This window comes from Balaenoptera borealis, assembly GCF_965194805.1.
Source record: "Balaenoptera borealis genome assembly, chromosome: 12".
NCBI classification, from domain to species: Eukaryota; Metazoa; Chordata; class Mammalia; order Artiodactyla; family Balaenopteridae; genus Balaenoptera; species Balaenoptera borealis.
This window is the reverse complement of record NC_138869.1, coordinates 45,577,174-45,595,470: the sequence shown is the minus strand read 5'-3', so window position 1 is coordinate 45,595,470 and position 18,297 is coordinate 45,577,174. Positions and strand designations below refer to the sequence as shown.

General features: G+C 41.1%; 1 protein-coding gene across 3 annotated transcripts; it reads left to right on the top strand.

Moving 5' to 3' along the window:
- Nucleotides 1–507: 507 nt before the first annotated feature.
- Nucleotides 508–18,279, top strand: LOC309608093 (C-C chemokine receptor type 2-like). Of its 3 annotated transcripts, none has more exons than XM_082347424.1 (2): nucleotides 508–11,785; nucleotides 15,710–18,279. In XM_082347424.1, exon 2 carries the CDS (start codon nucleotides 15,721–15,723, stop codon nucleotides 16,840–16,842), a length of 1,122 nt encoding a protein of 373 aa, XP_082203550.1. In that variant the 5' UTR covers nucleotides 508–11,785; nucleotides 15,710–15,720; the 3' UTR covers nucleotides 16,843–18,279. The 3 variants fall into 3 exon arrangements, with proteins under 3 accessions (XP_082203550.1, XP_082203549.1, XP_082203548.1); XM_082347423.1 differs by having other exon boundaries at nucleotides 13,098–18,279; XM_082347422.1 differs by having other exon boundaries at nucleotides 508–13,178.
- Nucleotides 18,280–18,297: the final 18 nt, after the last annotated feature.

Genomic DNA, 18,297 nt, shown 5'->3' with positions numbered 1-18,297 from the left:
ACTATTCATTAATGACACAGTTAACTGATTAGTATACAGGAAAAAAATTAGATCCTTACTGCACACTATATACAAAAATAAATTTCAGGGACTTTCCTGGCAGTCCAGTGGTTAAGACTCTGTGCTGCCAACACAGGGGTTGCGGGTTCGATCCCTGGTCTGGGGAACTAAGATTCCACATGCCACGTGGCGTAAAGTTACGTAAAGTAAAAGTAAAGTAAAGTAAAATAAAATAAAATAAATTTCAGGTGAATCATACACCTAAATGTGAAAAGCAAAAATTTAATGCTTTTCGAAGATAAGCTTTATGACTTTAAGGTAGAAAAGGATTTTTCTGACAAGATACCAAAAAACACTACTCACCAAGAAATATTTTAGTAAGTTGCATTACAATAAAAACCTCTGTCCATCAAAAGACACCATGAATAAAATTAAAACAAACCACGAACTGTAAGAATATATTTGCCACTGATAATAAAAAACAAAAAGATTAGTATCCAGAACTTTACTAGTAATCTGGGAAATGCAAATAAAAACCACAGTGAAACACTACGGCCCATCAGACTGGCAAGTACATTTAAGTCTGATAACACCTGGTACTGAGCTGGCCCAACAATTCCATTCCTGGTCATGTTGCCTAGAGAATTCTGCTAAATATCCAAAGAGGGTTCATTGTTGCATTGCTTGAATAATGAAAAACTGAAATCAGTTAATATATCCAACAGCAGGAGAAGATTTTTTTAAATTGTGGTTTATTCATGCAATAGAATATTTCATGAATTAATTGGTGTTTTATTTCACCAAATGAAAACCTTCTGCACTAAGATCATTCCAACCATGGTCTGAATACTGAGTTTCTCTATTATGCACGAAAATTTAAAGTGAGCATATTCTTTGATCTCGTAACCTTACTTTTGGCAATTTGCCCGAAAGAGACAATTATACAAGTGAGATAAATCTTAAAATCATAAAGTAAGCTGCAGACAATACAAGCAGTATATCATTTTTTAATTTTAAAATGTATAAAACAATACTACATATATAGTAAAAATAAATAAATTATGCATGAGAATAATAATCACCCAATTCAGAACAGTGTTGACACTGGGAAGGGAAAGAGAGAGAAAGATAAATGGGGACTAGGGGAAGATAAAGTAATTTCAGTTGTAGCTCTAAATTTTTATTTTTTAAAAGCAGACTGAATATGGCAAAAAAAGATTTGTTAAATTTGGGCAGTAAGTACACAAGCTTTCTATCATTTTTTGAATATTTCTGTGTATTTAAAGTCCATTTAAAAAATAAGAACACACATGTAATTTTTCTTAACTAGCTCTTTTCTACTTTCTGGCCTTTACCAGTATGGCTCCCTCTGCCTGAATTCTTTATGCGGTGGTTGAGAGTGGGGGAAAGAGACTGCCTGGGCTTGAGTCCCATTGCTGAGTTGATTTAGGGAGATTCTTAACCTCTTAGTTCCTCAATTTCTCTTTTGAAAATTGGGTATAATAATAGCATTGACCTCATAGGGTTGTTACAAGGATTAAATGTGGCCAGTATATGTAAAGCACTATAACAGTGCCTACAAGTATTTAATAAATGTCTGCATTACCATCACCACAATCACCATCATTACTATCATCATCACCATCACCATCATCACCACCATCACTATTAACTGTCTTTGTCTAGTCAACTTCCATTTGTCCTTCATATTTTAGGTATCAGTTAAAATATTACTTTTCAAAGAAGTTTACCCTGACTCTACAATATAAATTAGATTTCATAGGACCTTGTCCTTTTCTGTCCATGCACTTATTAGGATTTATAGTTACATATTTATACGTGTTTTAATTTGTTTAACATCTCTCTACCATATTTGAACACAAAAGTTCTTGAGGGCCAAGGCTGGGTATGTTTTATTCACTTTTTTATATACATTGTCCAGTCTAGGCTGGGCAATGAACAATAACGGTATAGATTCTGACTACTTGTTACATGAATAAATATATGAATCATTTTATCATTTGACCAGTATGCAGCCATTGAAATTATGTTTATGAAGGATTTACAACACGGAAAAACTTTTGGCTTGCTTAGTGGAAAAACTAAAAGGTACAGAAGTATAAATATGATGACTACAATGCCAAATAACAAAAACAAACCTATAAATTGGGGAAAAATAGGGGAGATGTACATTCACTTTGTTGTGAAATCACCACCTTTATCTACTTCCAAAACATTTTCAACACCACCAAATAAAACCCTGTGCCCATTAAGTTGTTACTCCTAATTCTCCCCTCCTGCAGCCCCAGCCACCACCAATTTGTTTTCTGTCTCTATGGATTTACTTATCCTGGACATTCCATATAAATGAAGTCACACAATATAGGACTTGTTATGTCTGGTTTCCTTCACTTAGCATGATGCTAGTGAGGTCCATCTACATTGTAACATGTATCAGTACTTCATTCCTTTTATGGATAATTATATGTATAAGCCACAATTTATTTATCTATTCATCCTCTGATGAACATTTGGGTTGTTTCCACCTTTTGGTTACTGTAAATAGTGCTGCTATGAACATTCATGTACTAGCATTTGATTATGTTTTCATTTGCGGGGTGGGGTATATATCTAGGACTGGAATCACAGGGTCATATGATAATTCTATGTTTAGTTTGGTTTTTTTTAGGAATTGTCAAACTGCTTTCCAAATCTGATATGTATCATTACACATTCACAACAGAAACGTTAAGAGTTCCAATTTCTCCACATCCTCACCGACACATATTATTTCCTTAAAAAAAAAAAATTATAGCCATCTTAGTAGGTGTAAAGTGGTATCTCAGTGTAGTTTTGATTTGCATTTCCTTCATAACTAATGATATTGAGTACCTTTTCATGTGCTTGTTGAGCATGTGTATATCTTTGGAGAAATGTGTCTTCAAGTGCTTTGTCCATTTTTAAATTGGGTTGTTTGCCTCTTTGTTGTTGAGATGTAGGCACTTTTTATATTTTCTGGACACTAGACCCTTAACAGATACATGATTTGCAAATATTTTCTCTTTTTCTATAGGCTGTCTTTTCACTTTATTGGTAATGTCTTTTTGACACACAAACGTTTTAAATTTTGATGAAGTCCAATATATCTATTTTTTTCATTTGTTACTCTTGCTTTTGGTGTCATATCTAAGGTTTCATTCAAAATCAAAGGTCATAAAGATTTACTTCTATATTTTCTTCTAAGAATTTTATTGTTTTAGCTCTTATATTTACATTATTGATTCATTTGATTTAATTTTTATAAATGAAGAGCGGAAGAGGTCCAACTTCATTCTTTTGCATGTGGATATACAATTGTCCCAGCACCACTTGTTGAAGAGAATATTCTTTCTCCATTCCATGGTCTTGGCACCTTTGTTGAAAATCAGTTGGCAATAGGTGTAGAAGTTTATTTCTAGACTCTCAATTATAGTCCATTGATCTATATGTTTATTCTTATGCCAGGATAAACTGGCATAAATTACTGTAGCTTTGCAGTAAGTTATGAAATTGGGAAGGTGAAGTCCTCCAAAGTTGCTTTGTTGTTGCTGTTGCTGTTTTGACTGTTTTGACTATTCAGCGTCCCTTGCAATTTCATATGAATCTGAGGATCAGTTTTTCCATTTCTGCAAAATGCCACTGGAATTTTGACAGGGATTGCATTAAATCTTTAGATAGCTTTGGGCAATACTGCCATCTCAACAATTTAAGTCTTCCAATACATGGACATGTGCCGTCCTTCCATTTATTTAGATCTTCTTTAATTTCTTTCAACAGTGCTTTGTAGTTAGGGTGTACAAATCTCTCACCTCCTTAGTTACATTTATTCTTAGGTATTTTATTCTTTTTTATGCTATTATAAGTAGAACTGTTTTCTTAATTTCCTTTTCGGATTGTTCACTGCTGGTGTATAAAAACATAACTAATTTTGTGCACTGATTTTGTTTCCTAAAACTTTGTTAAATTTGTTTATTAGCCCTAGCAGGGTTTTTGTGAATTCTTCAGGGTTTTCTGTATATAAGATCATGTCATCTGTGAATAGAGATAGTTTTACTTCTTTCTTTCCAATTTGGATTACTTTTATTTCCTTTTCTTGCCTGATTGCTCTGGCTAGAACTTTCAGTATAGTGCTGAATAGCAGTGGTGAAAGTGGGTATTCTTGTCTTGTTTTTGACCTTAGAGGGAAAGCTTTTAGTCTTTTACCACTGAGTATGATACTACCTGTGAGGTTTCACATATACCCTTTAACACGTTGAGGAAGTTTCCTCATTATTTGTACTTTTTTGAGTGTTTTTGTTATGAAAGGGCGTTGGATTTTGTCAAATGCTTTTTCTGTGTTAATTGAGATGATATTTTTTTTCTCTCATTCTGTTAATGTTGTGTATTACACTGGTTGATTTTCTTTTATTGAACCATGCTTGCATTCTTTGGATAAATCCCAGTTGACAACAGAGAACAATCTTTTTAATGTGCTGTTGAATTCAGTTTGCTAGTATTTTGTTGTGAGTTTTGCATTTGTATTCATAAGGGATACTGACTTGCAGTTTCCTTGTGGTGTCTGTCTGGCTTTGCTATCACGGTAATACTGGTTTCACAGTATAAATTAGAAAATGTTCCCTCCTCTTCTATTTTTAGGAAGAGTTTGAGAAGGATTGATGTTAATTTTTCTTGAAACGTTTGGTAGAAATCACCAGTGAAGCCACCTGGTCCTGGATGTTTTCTGTTGGGAGGTTTTTGATTTCTGATTCAATCTCTTTATTTTTTAAAAGATCTTTTCAGATTTTCTATTTCTTCTTGAGTCAGTCTTGGGTAATTTATGTGTTTCTAGAAATTTTTCCATTTTACCTAGGTTATTTAATTTATTGGTGGACATTGCTCATAGTTTTCTCTTATAATCTTTTTTTATTTCTGTAAAGTTGGTAGTAATAAACACTTTCACCTGATTTTAGTTATTTGTATCTTTTCTTTTTAATCAGTGTTGCTAGAGGTTTGTCAACTTTGTTGATCTTTTCAAAGAACCAACTTTTGCTTTCAGCATGCCATATATATATATATATATATATATATATATATATATGGCATGCTGAAAGCATGGATGTGTATATATCTCCAACTAGCCCACACTTGATCAGGGTCTCTCTTACTATCTTCCATCACCTACTGCCCACCCAGCAACCCAGGATGAGGCCTCAGTCATGTCCTCCAATCAGAATCTGCCACGTCCAGCTTTACGGGTTTCTTCTCATGCCACTTGTGCCTGCAAAGAGCATTATCTGGGTTTCTTGCAGTTGGGTACAGCATAATGTCCTTCCCTGGGACACCTCAGAAGACAAAGGCAAATAGTAGATGATGTCAGAGGTAGGAGAGGAGTAGCTATGGCCCTTAATGCCATGTATGAAACCTCATTCTGTAGGTACTCGCCCCATCCTCCTCCTACTCACCATGCCTTGGGGTGGGGGGCAGGTAATGGTGGTGAGAGTGAATTCTAGCTTCTCATTCCCTAGAACCAGCCCCCAACCCACTGCTGTCATGTACTGAGAGGCAGCTAAAAATGCCTTCTAAGTACTCTGTTCTGACCCATCCCCAGCCAAGGCTTCCTCCCCAGAGCAGGCCACTTCTGAGGCATCTAGACTAAGATCTGATTCTAGTCACAGAGTAGTTGCAAGTATCTGGGCTACAGAAGAACACAGCATTATCTCCCTACTACACGGTTCAAGTGACATCACCTTAAGTCACTTGAGGGGCTTCACAGCAAGTGAATGTATTAAAGATTCTGACTTCACATCTATTTCCCCGAAGTTTATTTGGCCTGAAGGTATGGAAACATCCAATCTGCTACCCTTACACTCTTAAATTAATAAAGACTTAAATTACCATTTTTGATGACATTTTTATTTCTATTTTTCATCACATATTCTAGTCTGTTCTTGGTTCACTTGGAGATGGTAGTGAACTTGGAGAACGAAGGAGAAATTCATGTCTCGCCTCTGTCTGTTACTTGGCACTTTTCCTTTCCAAAAATCATGTGTAGTTTCTGGGCTTTCTGGCTGTGACTATATGCCCTGTTGTGCTGCTTTGTCACTTGGAACAAAAACAGTAGAAATAGTTTGCACAATTTTTATTATGAAGACATGACCAGAACATGTAGGAACATATAACTGTGCTTCTTCTATGGTTATTAGTCCAGATCATTGTTTTTAACCAAAACTGAAGATGTAAAATCCTAGAACTCACTGATCTATTTTAGTAGGTCACAGGAAGCAAACTATAGAAACCACAATCAACCAAAAGCATCGTTGTTGAAAAATCAGCAAGAGTTTATCTTCTAAAGGTGTCAACTGAACAAATCCAACTGACGATGTCAAGGGGGCATCCTCAAAGTTCCCTCAGGTTGCTGATAAACCTTTCCTATCTCCTTGCCCCAGCAGCATTCTCTCCAGCCATGCTTTTCCCCATGTTTTCATTTGGTTGAGTAATGCCATCCATGGAGGGGCAGAGAGGTTCTTGGAACACATCTAACTTTCAGCTTCAATGGTCTAACCCCCAACTCAGCTGCTGACCTTCAGAGTATGAATAAACAAGAATCTTAAACTTCTCATGCCCAGTGTTGGTCTGGTTCTTCCCTCTTCGTTCAGGGAGCATGAAATATTCTTTTTTTTTAATAAATGTATTTATTTATTTATTTATTTTTGGTTGCATTGGGTCTTCGTTGCTGCACATGCGCTTTCTCTAGTTGCAGCGAGCGGGGGCTACTCTTCATTACAGAGCACAGGCTCTAGGCACGTGGGCTCCGTAGTTATGGCTTGCGGGCTCTAGAGCACAGGCTCAGTCGTTGTGGTGCACACGCTTAGTTGCCCCATGGCATGTGGGATCTTCCCGGACCAGGGATAGAACCCGTGTCCCCTGCATTGGCAGGCGGACTCTTAACCACTGTGCCACCAGGGAAGTCCCAAACTATTTTTATTTCATTGGTTTACAGAAGAATTGAGCACCTCTTCATCGTTGGCCCAGGTCACCTTGAGATGACCACGGCCATGCCTTCTATGTGACCCTGCTTAGTCAGCAGTCACACTAGAGACAGGAGACTGGTGGTGTATTTTCCCCGAAGTCTGCTCAAAGGTCATACTCCTTTGCCAGACTGAGAATTTCAGAAACCATGAACCCAGTGCCAACAAGTAGATGTGGGGTTCTCAAGCTCAAGGAAAAGTATCTTTCCTAATTCTTTCCACGTGCATAAAGAATTCTAAGGTGTACTTACTTCAGTTTCCAGTTTTATGACTGTCTACGTGGACCATGTGAAAATAAAGTGACAAAAAAAATGTTTGACTCAATAGCTGTGTGGGTATTTGCCATTCTCCCCAGATTCACTGAGTCCTGGGAAGCTGACTTCTATGGGTTCCATCACCTAGACTCCCTGCTGCTCCCTCTTCTAGTTGGGTTCCATCACCAGGAAGCACCGGCAGGAGATCAGAGTGGGAGCAGGAAGTTAGGGTACTTTCTCATCCTGCTCTCCTGCCTGGCTTAACTTCTAGTAATGCCTGTCTCCTTCAATCTTCAGCTATCAACAGGGCTCAGGTGATACTGTTTTTTCTTTTGACTCTTAACAGCTCCCACTTTTGCTAGCATCTCTGGGCACCTCAACACCTCTGTTGGTCCTTTTAACCCCGCCAACCCCTCTGTACACATTCTCATCCTTATCGAGTCTTCAAAATCTCAGCTGAGTGTGTCTTCTGTTCCCTGCCCTAGAGATAAGACAAAGATTTGAATCCTGGCTCTACCACTAACTACCTCTACGAATTTCTCTGTTTATAAAATTACAGAGCTGGAATCAATGATGTCTTGTACGTAGACAGAAATGTAGAGTAGTCCTAATCAGCAACAGCAAAATTCCTGGGTCTTGACCTTCCCCATCCCAGACTGACTCAAAGGAACTAGCGGTGAGATGCTGGAATCAGGAGATTCCCTAAGTGGAAGTGGACCCAGTAACGCTGGGGTGAGTATCACCCATTTTGTTATTGAAACCTCAGAAAGACCCCTGGTCCCTGCCCAGAGACCGCATTAGGAGATAATTGGGGAACTTTCCCTGTTCCTGTTCAAGCAAGGAATTGCTTCTAAGGAATAACCTGAGGCCCTTTTGCTTAGCACGAAAAACAGGTCTTATGCAGGACACATGGTCACAACTTATTGAAATCTAGAAAGGACACCTGAACTCCCCTGTGTTTTATTGTTATTCACTACGATTTACTGAGAGCCTACTACACACCAGGCACTGTACTAGCTGCTTTACATTTATTTAAACCTCACAGACCCCAGAGGCCTTATTATTTGTTTCATAGCTAGGGAAATCAAAGCTTAGAAATTTGCCTAGCCTACAGCATGAGATCCTTCCTTCTATATGGCCTATCCTGGAAAATGTCCCATGTGCATTTGGGAAGAACACATATGCTATTGTTTGGTAGAGTTGTGTATATACATCCGTTAAATCTGGTTGGTTCATTGTGTTGTTCAAGTGCTCTATTTCCTTACTTCTATATGGTTGTTTTATCCATTACTGAAAGTGGGGTATTGAAGTTGCCGATGATTACTGTACAACTGTCTTTAGTTGTCAGTTTTGGTTTCATATATTTTGATGATCTGTCATTAGGTGTAAATGTTTATAATTGTTATATCTTCTTGCTGTATGGAACCTTTTATTAATATATAGTGTCCTTCTTCATTATCTCTTGCAAACTTTTTGGACTTAATGTCTATTTTGTCTGATATTAGCATAGCTACCTCTGCTCTCTTTTGGTTAAGATTTGCACGGAATATCCTTCACTGTCAATCTATTTTTGTCTTTGGATCTAAAGTCTCTTATTGACAGTGTATAGTTAGACCATGTTTTTGTTTTGTCAATTCATTCTATCATTCTCTATCTTTTGATTGGAGGGTTTAATCCACTTACATTTCAAGTAGTTACTGATAAGGAAGAACTTCATTCTGTCATTTTGCTATTTGTTTTCTATGTGCCTTATAGCTTTTTTGTCCTTCATTTCCTGCATTACTGTCTTTGTGATTAGTTGATTTTTTTTTGTAGTGGAATGTTTATATTGTTTTTTATTTTCTTTTGTATATGTTCTATAGCTATTTTCTTTGTGGGTACAATGAGGGTCATATTTAATCTCCCAAAGTTTTAATTTAAATATATAGCTTAACTTCAATAACATACAAAAACTCTTTTATCTGGGAATGTCCTAATTTCTCCCTCACTCTTGAAGGATGGTTTTGCCGGTTATAGGAAAAACATTTATCTTATTGAGAATCCCTTGTATGTGACAATTTGCTTCTCTCCTGCTGCTTTCAAGATCCTCTCTGTGTCTTTCCCTTTTGAAAGTCTGATTATAATGTGTCCTGGTGTGGGTTTGAATTTATCTTACTTGGAGTTCATTGAGCTTCTTGGATGTTTATATTAACGTTTTTCTTCAAATTTGGGAAGTTTTCAGATATTATTTCTTTAATTATTCTCTCTGCCCCGTTCTCTCTCTCTTTTCTCCTGGGACTCCCGCAAGTCCCTTAAGCTCTGCTCATTTTTCTTCAATCTTTTCTTTCTGTTCCTCAGACTCAACAACTTCCATTGTTCTATTTTCAAGTTTGTGATTCTTTCTCCTGCCTGTTCACATCTACCTTTGAATCCCTTTACTGAATTCTGCATTTCAGTTATTGTATTTTTCAGTTCCAGAATTTATTTTTGGCTTCCATTTTGGTTTTCTATCTCTTTATTGATATCTGCATTTTGATCATACATGGTTTTCTTGATTTTCTCTACATCTCCCTTTAAGTCTTTGAGAATCTTTAAATCTTTATCTAATAAATCTGCCATCACATCTTTTTCAGGAACAGTTTCTGTTGATTTATTTTTTCCCTTTGAAGGGACCATACTTTCCTGCTCGACATTTGAATCTAATAACATGATAATTCTGGAAATCAGATTCTCCCCCTTCTCCAGGGTTTTCTGCTTCTCTTATATAATTGTTTTTTGTTTGTTTGTTTTTGTTTTGATTGCTATAATCTCTCTCTGTGCTAAGCATCAGCCTAAAGTGTGAACTTAAGGTCTTCTCAGGAGGAGGTCGTTTCTGAGCCTGTGCTTTTCCCTGGGTATGTGTGGTCACTTTCTAATTTTCCCTGGAAATGCACCTGCTTTTGAAGGTCCCAGTCTTTAATGTGTGGCTTCCAAAAAAAGGAAAAAGAGAAAAATGAAAGGGAGAAAAATAAAGGGCATTGGCTCTTTAAATCCCCTGAAAGTCACTTCAGCCAGAGGGGTAGGGGCTTGCAACAATGGGGGGAAATGCAACAACAATGGCTGCCCTTCTCTTTGTCTGCACTTCTAACATTAGAAGTAGTCATCAGTGATCAGAGCACAGATCCCTGATATTTGGGGGACAGGGTTCAATTTGCACCCACCCTGGCTCCTGCAAGCTATGTGCAAGCTGCTCCAGGAACATGTGCACAGCTGCCTGCCAAGGTGCCTGGGGTGGGGGATGGGTGGCTGCTGCTACTGTGCTAAGAGCTGAAATTGGCCAAAGTTTACTGCAATTGGTCATCCAAGCCTTCCCCTAAAAGTTGCAGACCCTCAATAGACTCCAGAGTTCTTGGACTTCCTGGTGGCGCAGTGGTTAAGAATCCGCCTGCCAATGTAGGGGACACGGGTTCGAGCCCACAAGCCACGGAGCAACTAAGCCCGTGTGCCACAACTACTGAGCCTGTGCTCTAGAGCCCGTGAGCCACAACTACTAGAGCCCGTGAGCCACAACTACTGGAGCCCGTGAGCCACAACTACTGAAGCCCGCACGCCTAGAGCCTGTGCTCCGCAACAAGAGAAGCCACTGCAATGAGAAGCCCACGCACTGCAAGGAAGAGTGGCCCCCATTCCCCACAACTAGAGAAAGTCCGCCCACAGCAGCGAAGACCCAACCAAAAATAAATTAATTAATTAAAAAGAAAATAGACTCCAGAGTTCCAAAAGAGTTAGATCAGAGTAGAATTGTTGTCTAGGTGAGGAGAGGGATTGCTGGTACTTCCTACTCCACCATCTTCCGAGAATCTCAATGGTGTTTTCCTTTAGCAAAACTTCTTTCTGAGGAGTGGAACCTATAACAGCTAAGCACCTTCTTACTAAGGACATCTCTGACACAAGAGACCACTTAGCCTTCCCTTTTCATTAAGAAGCTGTATCTAAATAACATTTCTAACGAAGTCCCAAATCCTTGATGCCACTGAAATCAGTGCATATGGTCACACAAAACATAATTATATTTCCTCCACCATCACCAACAGCCCCCATTAGCATTTATCTTCTTGGGAAATGAAATTCTGATGTGCTCGCTTCATGCAAATTATTACTGGCAGAAGAGAGTGGAAGATTTCCAGATATAGAGACCCACAAGATAAAAAAGCCCAGAGCTGTTGGACCCAGGAGCAGACAGAGGGTGTGCCTAACTTACCCTCAAGGTTGCATAAGCAAGATTTCAAAATTAATTCTACTCTGGAGACTTCAACCTAGTATACAATGTTCCTGGCTGGAAAAGAAGAACTATATCATTCTGTTTTTCAAATCTTTACCATTACTTGCCCTTGTATCTCCGCCTTCTCTCTCTGCAGGAAACTTTATTTCCTACTTCTGCACACCAAGTTTCTACCTCCAGATCTGTTTGGTTCAGTTGCTGAGAAGCCTGACACACCAGTGCCACTTGGAAGAAGCCATCTACCGGTGAGTTGGGGGTGCTTTTTCTGTCACTTTATGAACCAAAGGCTCGAAGCACCTCAGTGCTAGAGATGCAGGGACTGGGAGCACCCTGGGGGTCTCCACAGCCCAGGAACTTGGGAGATGACCAAGACAGGAGAAACGGGTGGAGGGCAGCATCTGTACCAGGAATGTCAGAGAGACCCCAGTGGCAGTGAGGAAGCGCAAAGCGGAGACCCCCCTCAGGGCTCAGGTGGTAGGACAGAGTGGGCTAAAAGAAGACAATTAAGAAAGTAGGACAATCATGTTTCTCAACTACTGCTCCTCTCACTCTGCCCCTCCCAGCCGCCAAGGATTGTGAAGAACTGGAGCTTTCTACCTCAGATTTTCCCCCCTCTAGTCCATATATGTGACAGTCCAGGCCCTGTACCAAAATGCACCTCTTGCCTCAATTCAGAGGCTGAAGTGAGGGATTCACTTTTCTGGGAGGCAGCTTTTAACCAATTCTGGATGCTGTGTCTTGACACTTGAAAGTGACACATTAACCAGTGCCCTTCAGCTCCCTTGCTACGTGTCGGCTGTGGTAGGAGCTAGGTGTGTGTACTGGGGTGACATGGGAATAGGTAATAAAAAGGAGAAGGTGGCTGGCACTTGAGAGGCCAGGGCAGGTGAAGAGCAAAGCATAGGAAACACACGGTGGATGTGGCTGGGGCAGTTCACCCACAATCTGAATCACCAGAGTGAGGGTCTGGGCTGTACATTTCTGACTGACAGGCTTCCTGTGTGATACTGAAAGCCAGCATTTCAGAATCACTGATCCAGTCCACACTTTCCTGTACAGATGAGGAGACTAACCTACAGAACAGCCCAGAGGGCTTGCTGCAGCTAAAAGGCTGTGTGCAACGATCTCCAATATTTTAGTCTTTATAAGATCTCCCACTGGATTACCTGGGAGTCTAGTCCACAGGGTAGCCCTTTGTTTCTCAGAAGCTTGTAGCCTGCTAGTTCGCTGTTACTCACTTTTTCAATTGATATTTATTTAGCAGCTTCTATGTGCTAGGCTGGGTTCTAGGGCACCAAGATAGCTCATTGCAAAACAAATCTCTCTGCCCTCATGGAGCTTATCTTCTGGCGGAAATGTCTCTGGGTGTGTGTGTGCGCGCGTGTGTGTGTGTGTGTGTGTGTGTGTGTGTGTGCGCTTGTGTATGTATGGGCAGGGCACGCTTGTACGGGCAAGTGTGCATTTTAAGGCTAAAATGCCAAAGAAGTTCTGTTCAAGGCATGGAAGAATAACTAGAAAATCTGTTACTTGTTCTTCTACATTCCTCTCTGCTCTCAGAGCCTGAAGATGAAAACCCCTGAGGGCCTTTGAAATTGAATAGTCCAAGGTTCAAATTCCGGCTCGGCCATTACTTGCTTTGTGAGTTTGGGAAAAATCATTTAATCCACCCATGCTTCTATTTCTTCACTTGTAAGATGTATACTGATCTCACAAAACTGTTGCAAGGATTAAATTAATTAATGTATGCAAAGTATTTAGCATAGCACTTGGAGCTTAAGGAACACTCAATTAATTACTATAGTTTTAATTCTTTAGGTGGATACATTTTTTTCCCCAAGTTTGATCAGAGGTATTGTTTAGTTGCTGTTGATTTAAAGAATCTAGTTCAGTGCTGTGAAATTCAAAACCTGTAAAATGTATCAATCACAAGAGAAACTGAAGAATAAGGTATATACACAGATAAAAACAAAGTCACAGTCACTGCCAGGAAAAAATGAATATTCTTGAGAACCAATTCTAATGATGTTAGTTGTCACACTTATCACAAGTTTTGTGTATTTTGTCCGTGAACATTTATTGGTGCCTCCTTTAGCCAGGAGCCATCATAAGAGCTGAAGACAGAAACATGACCTAGTCCTTGCTCTCAAGGAGCACACAATGTGTAGAAGATAATGTGCTTATTTAGAGGCACACACAGTGTTATGAGATAAGAATGATTTGACAGAGGAGGTGGGCTGGGCTTCACGGAGAAGGGGAATTTGAGCAGGATGTATTGCAGGATGAATAGGAGCTCACTAGCCATTTTAAGCAGAGGGGCAAGCATGTGCAAAACCACTAAAGCCTGAAGGAAATGATGAGTCTGGGGGAAATGGAAAAAAGATGGGTATGGCTGGAGCACAGGATCTGGGATTTGAGAAGTCATTAGAGATGAAGCTGAGAAGAAGTGAGCTTAGAAAAGCCATGATGAGTAGTCTGGGCATTGCCTTTGAGGCCCCGCCACATACAAATCATGGGGCTACTCCAGTTTTAAACTGAGAAGGGCATGATCCAATTTCAGCTTCAGAGAAGACAGACTGAATGGGAGCATGGCTAAGAATACGGCATGAACAAATGAAAAAGCTCAGCAAAGCCATAAGTGATAAGTATAGGAGGCAAGAGAGTGGCAGTTGAAAGAGGTGCAGAGGGGATGACTCAGAGGTGTTTATGAGGGAGAATTCATAAGACTTAGTTATAATAATACAAAGGATTTCTCTGTATCAGATGCTGCACTACATCTTTGTTTCCATAGCAACTCAGCTTAGTTATTATTTTATACATGAAGAAACTGATAGTTGAAGAAGTAATTAGCCCCGAATTACACAACTGTAGTTTGGAAGCAGGATTCAAATCTAGGTCTCTTTGGCTCCCAAGGCCTGGCTCCTAATCTTCTGAAGAAGAGGGGACCCAGGACAATGTCAAATCTTACTTCTTAAGTAATGGAGTAAATGACCAATAGCCAAGATAAGGAATCCACAAGTTGAAGCAACTTTCCAGGGGTGTTCAGTTTGGGGTGGGTTGAATTTGAGGTAGCTATATGATACCCACTTTGCTCTCTGCTGTATCTCCAGTGCCTAAAATAGAGTATGGCTCCTGGCAGGTGCTCAATAAATACTGGTTAAATGAATAAATCCATGGGGAGATATGCAGTCGGCAATGGAAAATTCAACTCTGAGGTGGGACTGGAAGGCAGAGCTTTGGGAAGCATTAGCCTATGGGAAACTTAGAACCTTGAGATTAGACAACACAATTCAGGAAGAACTTTGGAGCAAGGGTAAAGAGGTAAATGGTAAAGAAGTGGGAGCCAAGGATGGTGCCTGGGACTCTTACAGTGTGGGCAGAGGGAAGAGACACCAACAAAGAAAATGAAAAAGAAGTGGTGAGTCACTTTTTCTCCTGGAAGCCAAAAGTTTTTTTTGTTTGTTTGTTTTTTAGCCTTTTTTTTTTTTTGGCCTTGATATTCACCGTAATATCAAGATATTTTGATCTTAGTTCCCTGACCAGGGATCGAACCCATGCCCTCAACAGTGAAAGCATGGAGTCCTAACCACTGGACAGCCAGGGAATTCCCAAGCCAAAAGTTTTAAATGGAAGAAGTCAGCAGAAGGATCAAATGCTTGATGAAAACAAAACTGAAAGCCAGCGTGTTTAAAAATTGGGTTGTCATTGCAACCCTGGCAAGAGAAGTTTTCTGATGGAGACAGAAAGTTGAGAGAGATATCAGAACACTCTGGGTGGCAGGTAACAGAAAATGCAACTCATAGTGGCTCATTATGAGCATCCCCAGAAGCCCCCAGCGGAGTCCCCTTAAATACTATCATCCAGGAATGGGTCACAGGCCTTGTGCCACTGCAGAGGAGCTAGAGAAAGCAAGTGTCCAATATGGCCAGCCTTATCATGAGAGTCAGGCTCTCTGGGAAGGCCAAGGGTGTTGGGAAATGGCTGTGCGGAGATGACTGGTGTCTGCAACCAGGAATAAGGGGAAGTGATGAACTAGCACACACGCTTTCAAGGAGATGGCTGTGAAGCAAAGACAAAGCCTAGGACGTTACTTAAGTGGAGCAGGGACCTTGGTAAGATTGGGGATTGCAGCCGTTGTGTTGTGTGTCATCATCTAGTGCTCTTGTTTACAGGACAAAGGAAGATGGATGGCAATGATACGTTTCCCCAGTTCAGCCACGATGTGCTTTCCACATCTCATTCTCTGTTTACAATGAATATCAAGGGGAACGATGAAGAACCCACCACCAGTTATGACTATGATTACAGTGAGCCCTGCCAAAAGACCAATGTGGGACAAATTGAAGCCCGGCTTCTGCCCCCGCTCTACTCGCTGGTGTTCATCTTTGGTTTTGTGGGCAACTTGCTGGTCGTCCTCATCCTGATCAACTGCAAAAAGCTGAAAAGCATGACTGACATCTACCTGCTCAACTTGGCCATCTCTGACCTGCTGTTCCTCCTCACCATCCCATTCTGGGCTCACTATGCTGCAGACCAGTGGGTCTTTGGGAACGTGATGTGTAAATTTTTCACAGGGCTGTATCACATTGGTTATTTTGGTGGAATCTTCTTCATCATCCTCTTGACAATCGATAGGTACCTGGCTATTGTCCATGCTGTGTTTGCTTTAAAAGCCAGGACGGTCACCTTTGGGGTGGTGACAAGTGGGGTCACCTGGGTGGTGGCTGTGTTTGCCTCTCTCCCAGGAATCATCTTTATCAAATCCCAAGAAGAACATTCTGGTTATGCCTGCGCCCCTTATTTTCCACTAGGATGGAAGAATTTCCATACAATAATGAGAAGCATCTTGGGCCTGGTGCTGCCACTGCTTGTCATGATCGTCTGCTACTCGGGAATCCTAAAAACCCTGCTTCGGTGTCGCAACGAGAAGAAGAAGCACAAGGCCGTGAGGCTCATCTTCGTGATCATGATTGTCTACTTTCTCTTCTGGGCTCCCTACAACATCGTCCTTCTCCTAAGCACCTTCCAGGTATCCTTTGGCCTAAGTAACTGTAAGAACAGCAGTCAGCTGGACCAAGCAATGCAGGTGACCGAGACCCTGGGGCTGACGCACTGCTGCATCAACCCCATCATCTACGCCTTCGTCGGGGAGAAGTTCAGAAGGTATCTCTCTGTGTTTTTCCGAAAGCACATTGCCAAACACCTCTGCAAACAATGCCCAGTTTTCTACGGGGAGACAGGAGATCGAGTGAGTTCAACATACACCCCTTCCACTGGGGAGCAGGAAGTCTCGGCTGTTTTGTAGAGGAGTAGCAGTTGGCTTGTTATTTTCAAAGGGAGATAGCAAGCTATATATGAGGATAAGCCTCCAGGGTTTGTTGAAGAATAGAGGACTCTAAGTCTCTAAAACAAGTGCCCAGGAACCTCAGGGTTGTGTGAACCAAGACAGACTTGTGTCATTCCTTGTAGAGCCAACATGTGCTCAGGGAATATTCCAGAACAACTGTGGGCAGAGACCTGGACTCTCCAACGAGCTCATCGCAGTTCCTGGAAAATGTCACTTTGCCTTGTGCTTTTGCTCTTTCCCCCCTCGTCACCACTTTGCTCACTCTCTGATTCTATCAATCTCTTTAATCAGCTGGAGGTGGGGAAGAGAACGAGACAGGCACAGGTGAATGGAACAAGGGGGAGTGGGGTCAGGACCAAGGAGAAGGAGGAGGAAGTGTCAACAAGGCTGAGCCTGGACGAGGATGCAGGTAAGGGCTTCGCTCTCCCTTAGTGCCATCTCCTACTGTATTTAACTTTGGAGGCTTCCCCAGCTCATGGAGAGCTTAGGAACTGTAAGAACTTTCTGGAAGCTTTGGTTGGGTCCATGATCCCCCTTCTGCTAAGTGCATGACACATTTCTGCTTTATTATGCTTTAGCTATGACAACCACGCACCCTACATTTTAAATCTATTCAGTATCTTGCCCCATTGTTCATATGCTTCTTAGGCCTCATTCCCCTATACAAAAATTTACTAAAGGACTTCCCTGGTGGCGCAGTGGTTAAGAATCTGCCTGCCAATGCAGGAGACACGGGTTCAAGCCCTGGTCTGGGAAGATCCCACATGCCGCGGAGCAACTAAGCCCGTGCGCCACAACTACTGAGCCTGCGCTCTAGAGCCCGCGAGCCACAACTACTGAAGCCCGCGTGCCTAGAGCCTGTGCTCTGCAACAAGAGAAGCCACCGCGATGTGAAGCCCACACACTGCAACGAAGAGCAGCCCCCGCTCGCCGCAACTAGAGAAAGCCTGTGTGCAGCAACAAAGACCCAACGCAGCAATAATAAAATATAAAATGAATAAATAAATCTTTTTTAAAAATTTACTAAAGTGTTTGTTTATAAAAATATGCATAATCTTTAATGAGATGAAAAAATAAAAGCCCTCACTTGAAAACGGGAGGGTTGGAGGTCGTGATTATGAGAAAGGGGTAGGCACTAGTGAGTTCCTCCATCAGGAGTGGAGGGGCAAGCTCGCAGCAGGATGTGCAGGAATGTTTCCAGAATCAGCTAAGAGCAGAAGCCAGGAAGGATGCGTCAGAACCTTAATAGGCCTCGTGTCTCTGGATCTGATGGTGTCTGTTTCCTTGTGGCTCTTCCTGCTTTCCTGCTGCCGCTGCCCACCTGTCCCCCTGCAGCCTTTATCACATAACCCTGCCTGGAGGATTACCCTACTCCAAAAGCCGGTTTGTAGAGGTCCAGGAGAGTAGCTCTGG

Bases quoted from the DNA above. Each gene is read 5' to 3' on its own strand.
- LOC309608093 (XM_082347424.1), top strand. From the start codon at position 15,721: ATGGATGGCAATGATACGTTTCCCCAGTTCAGCCACGATGTGCTTTCC.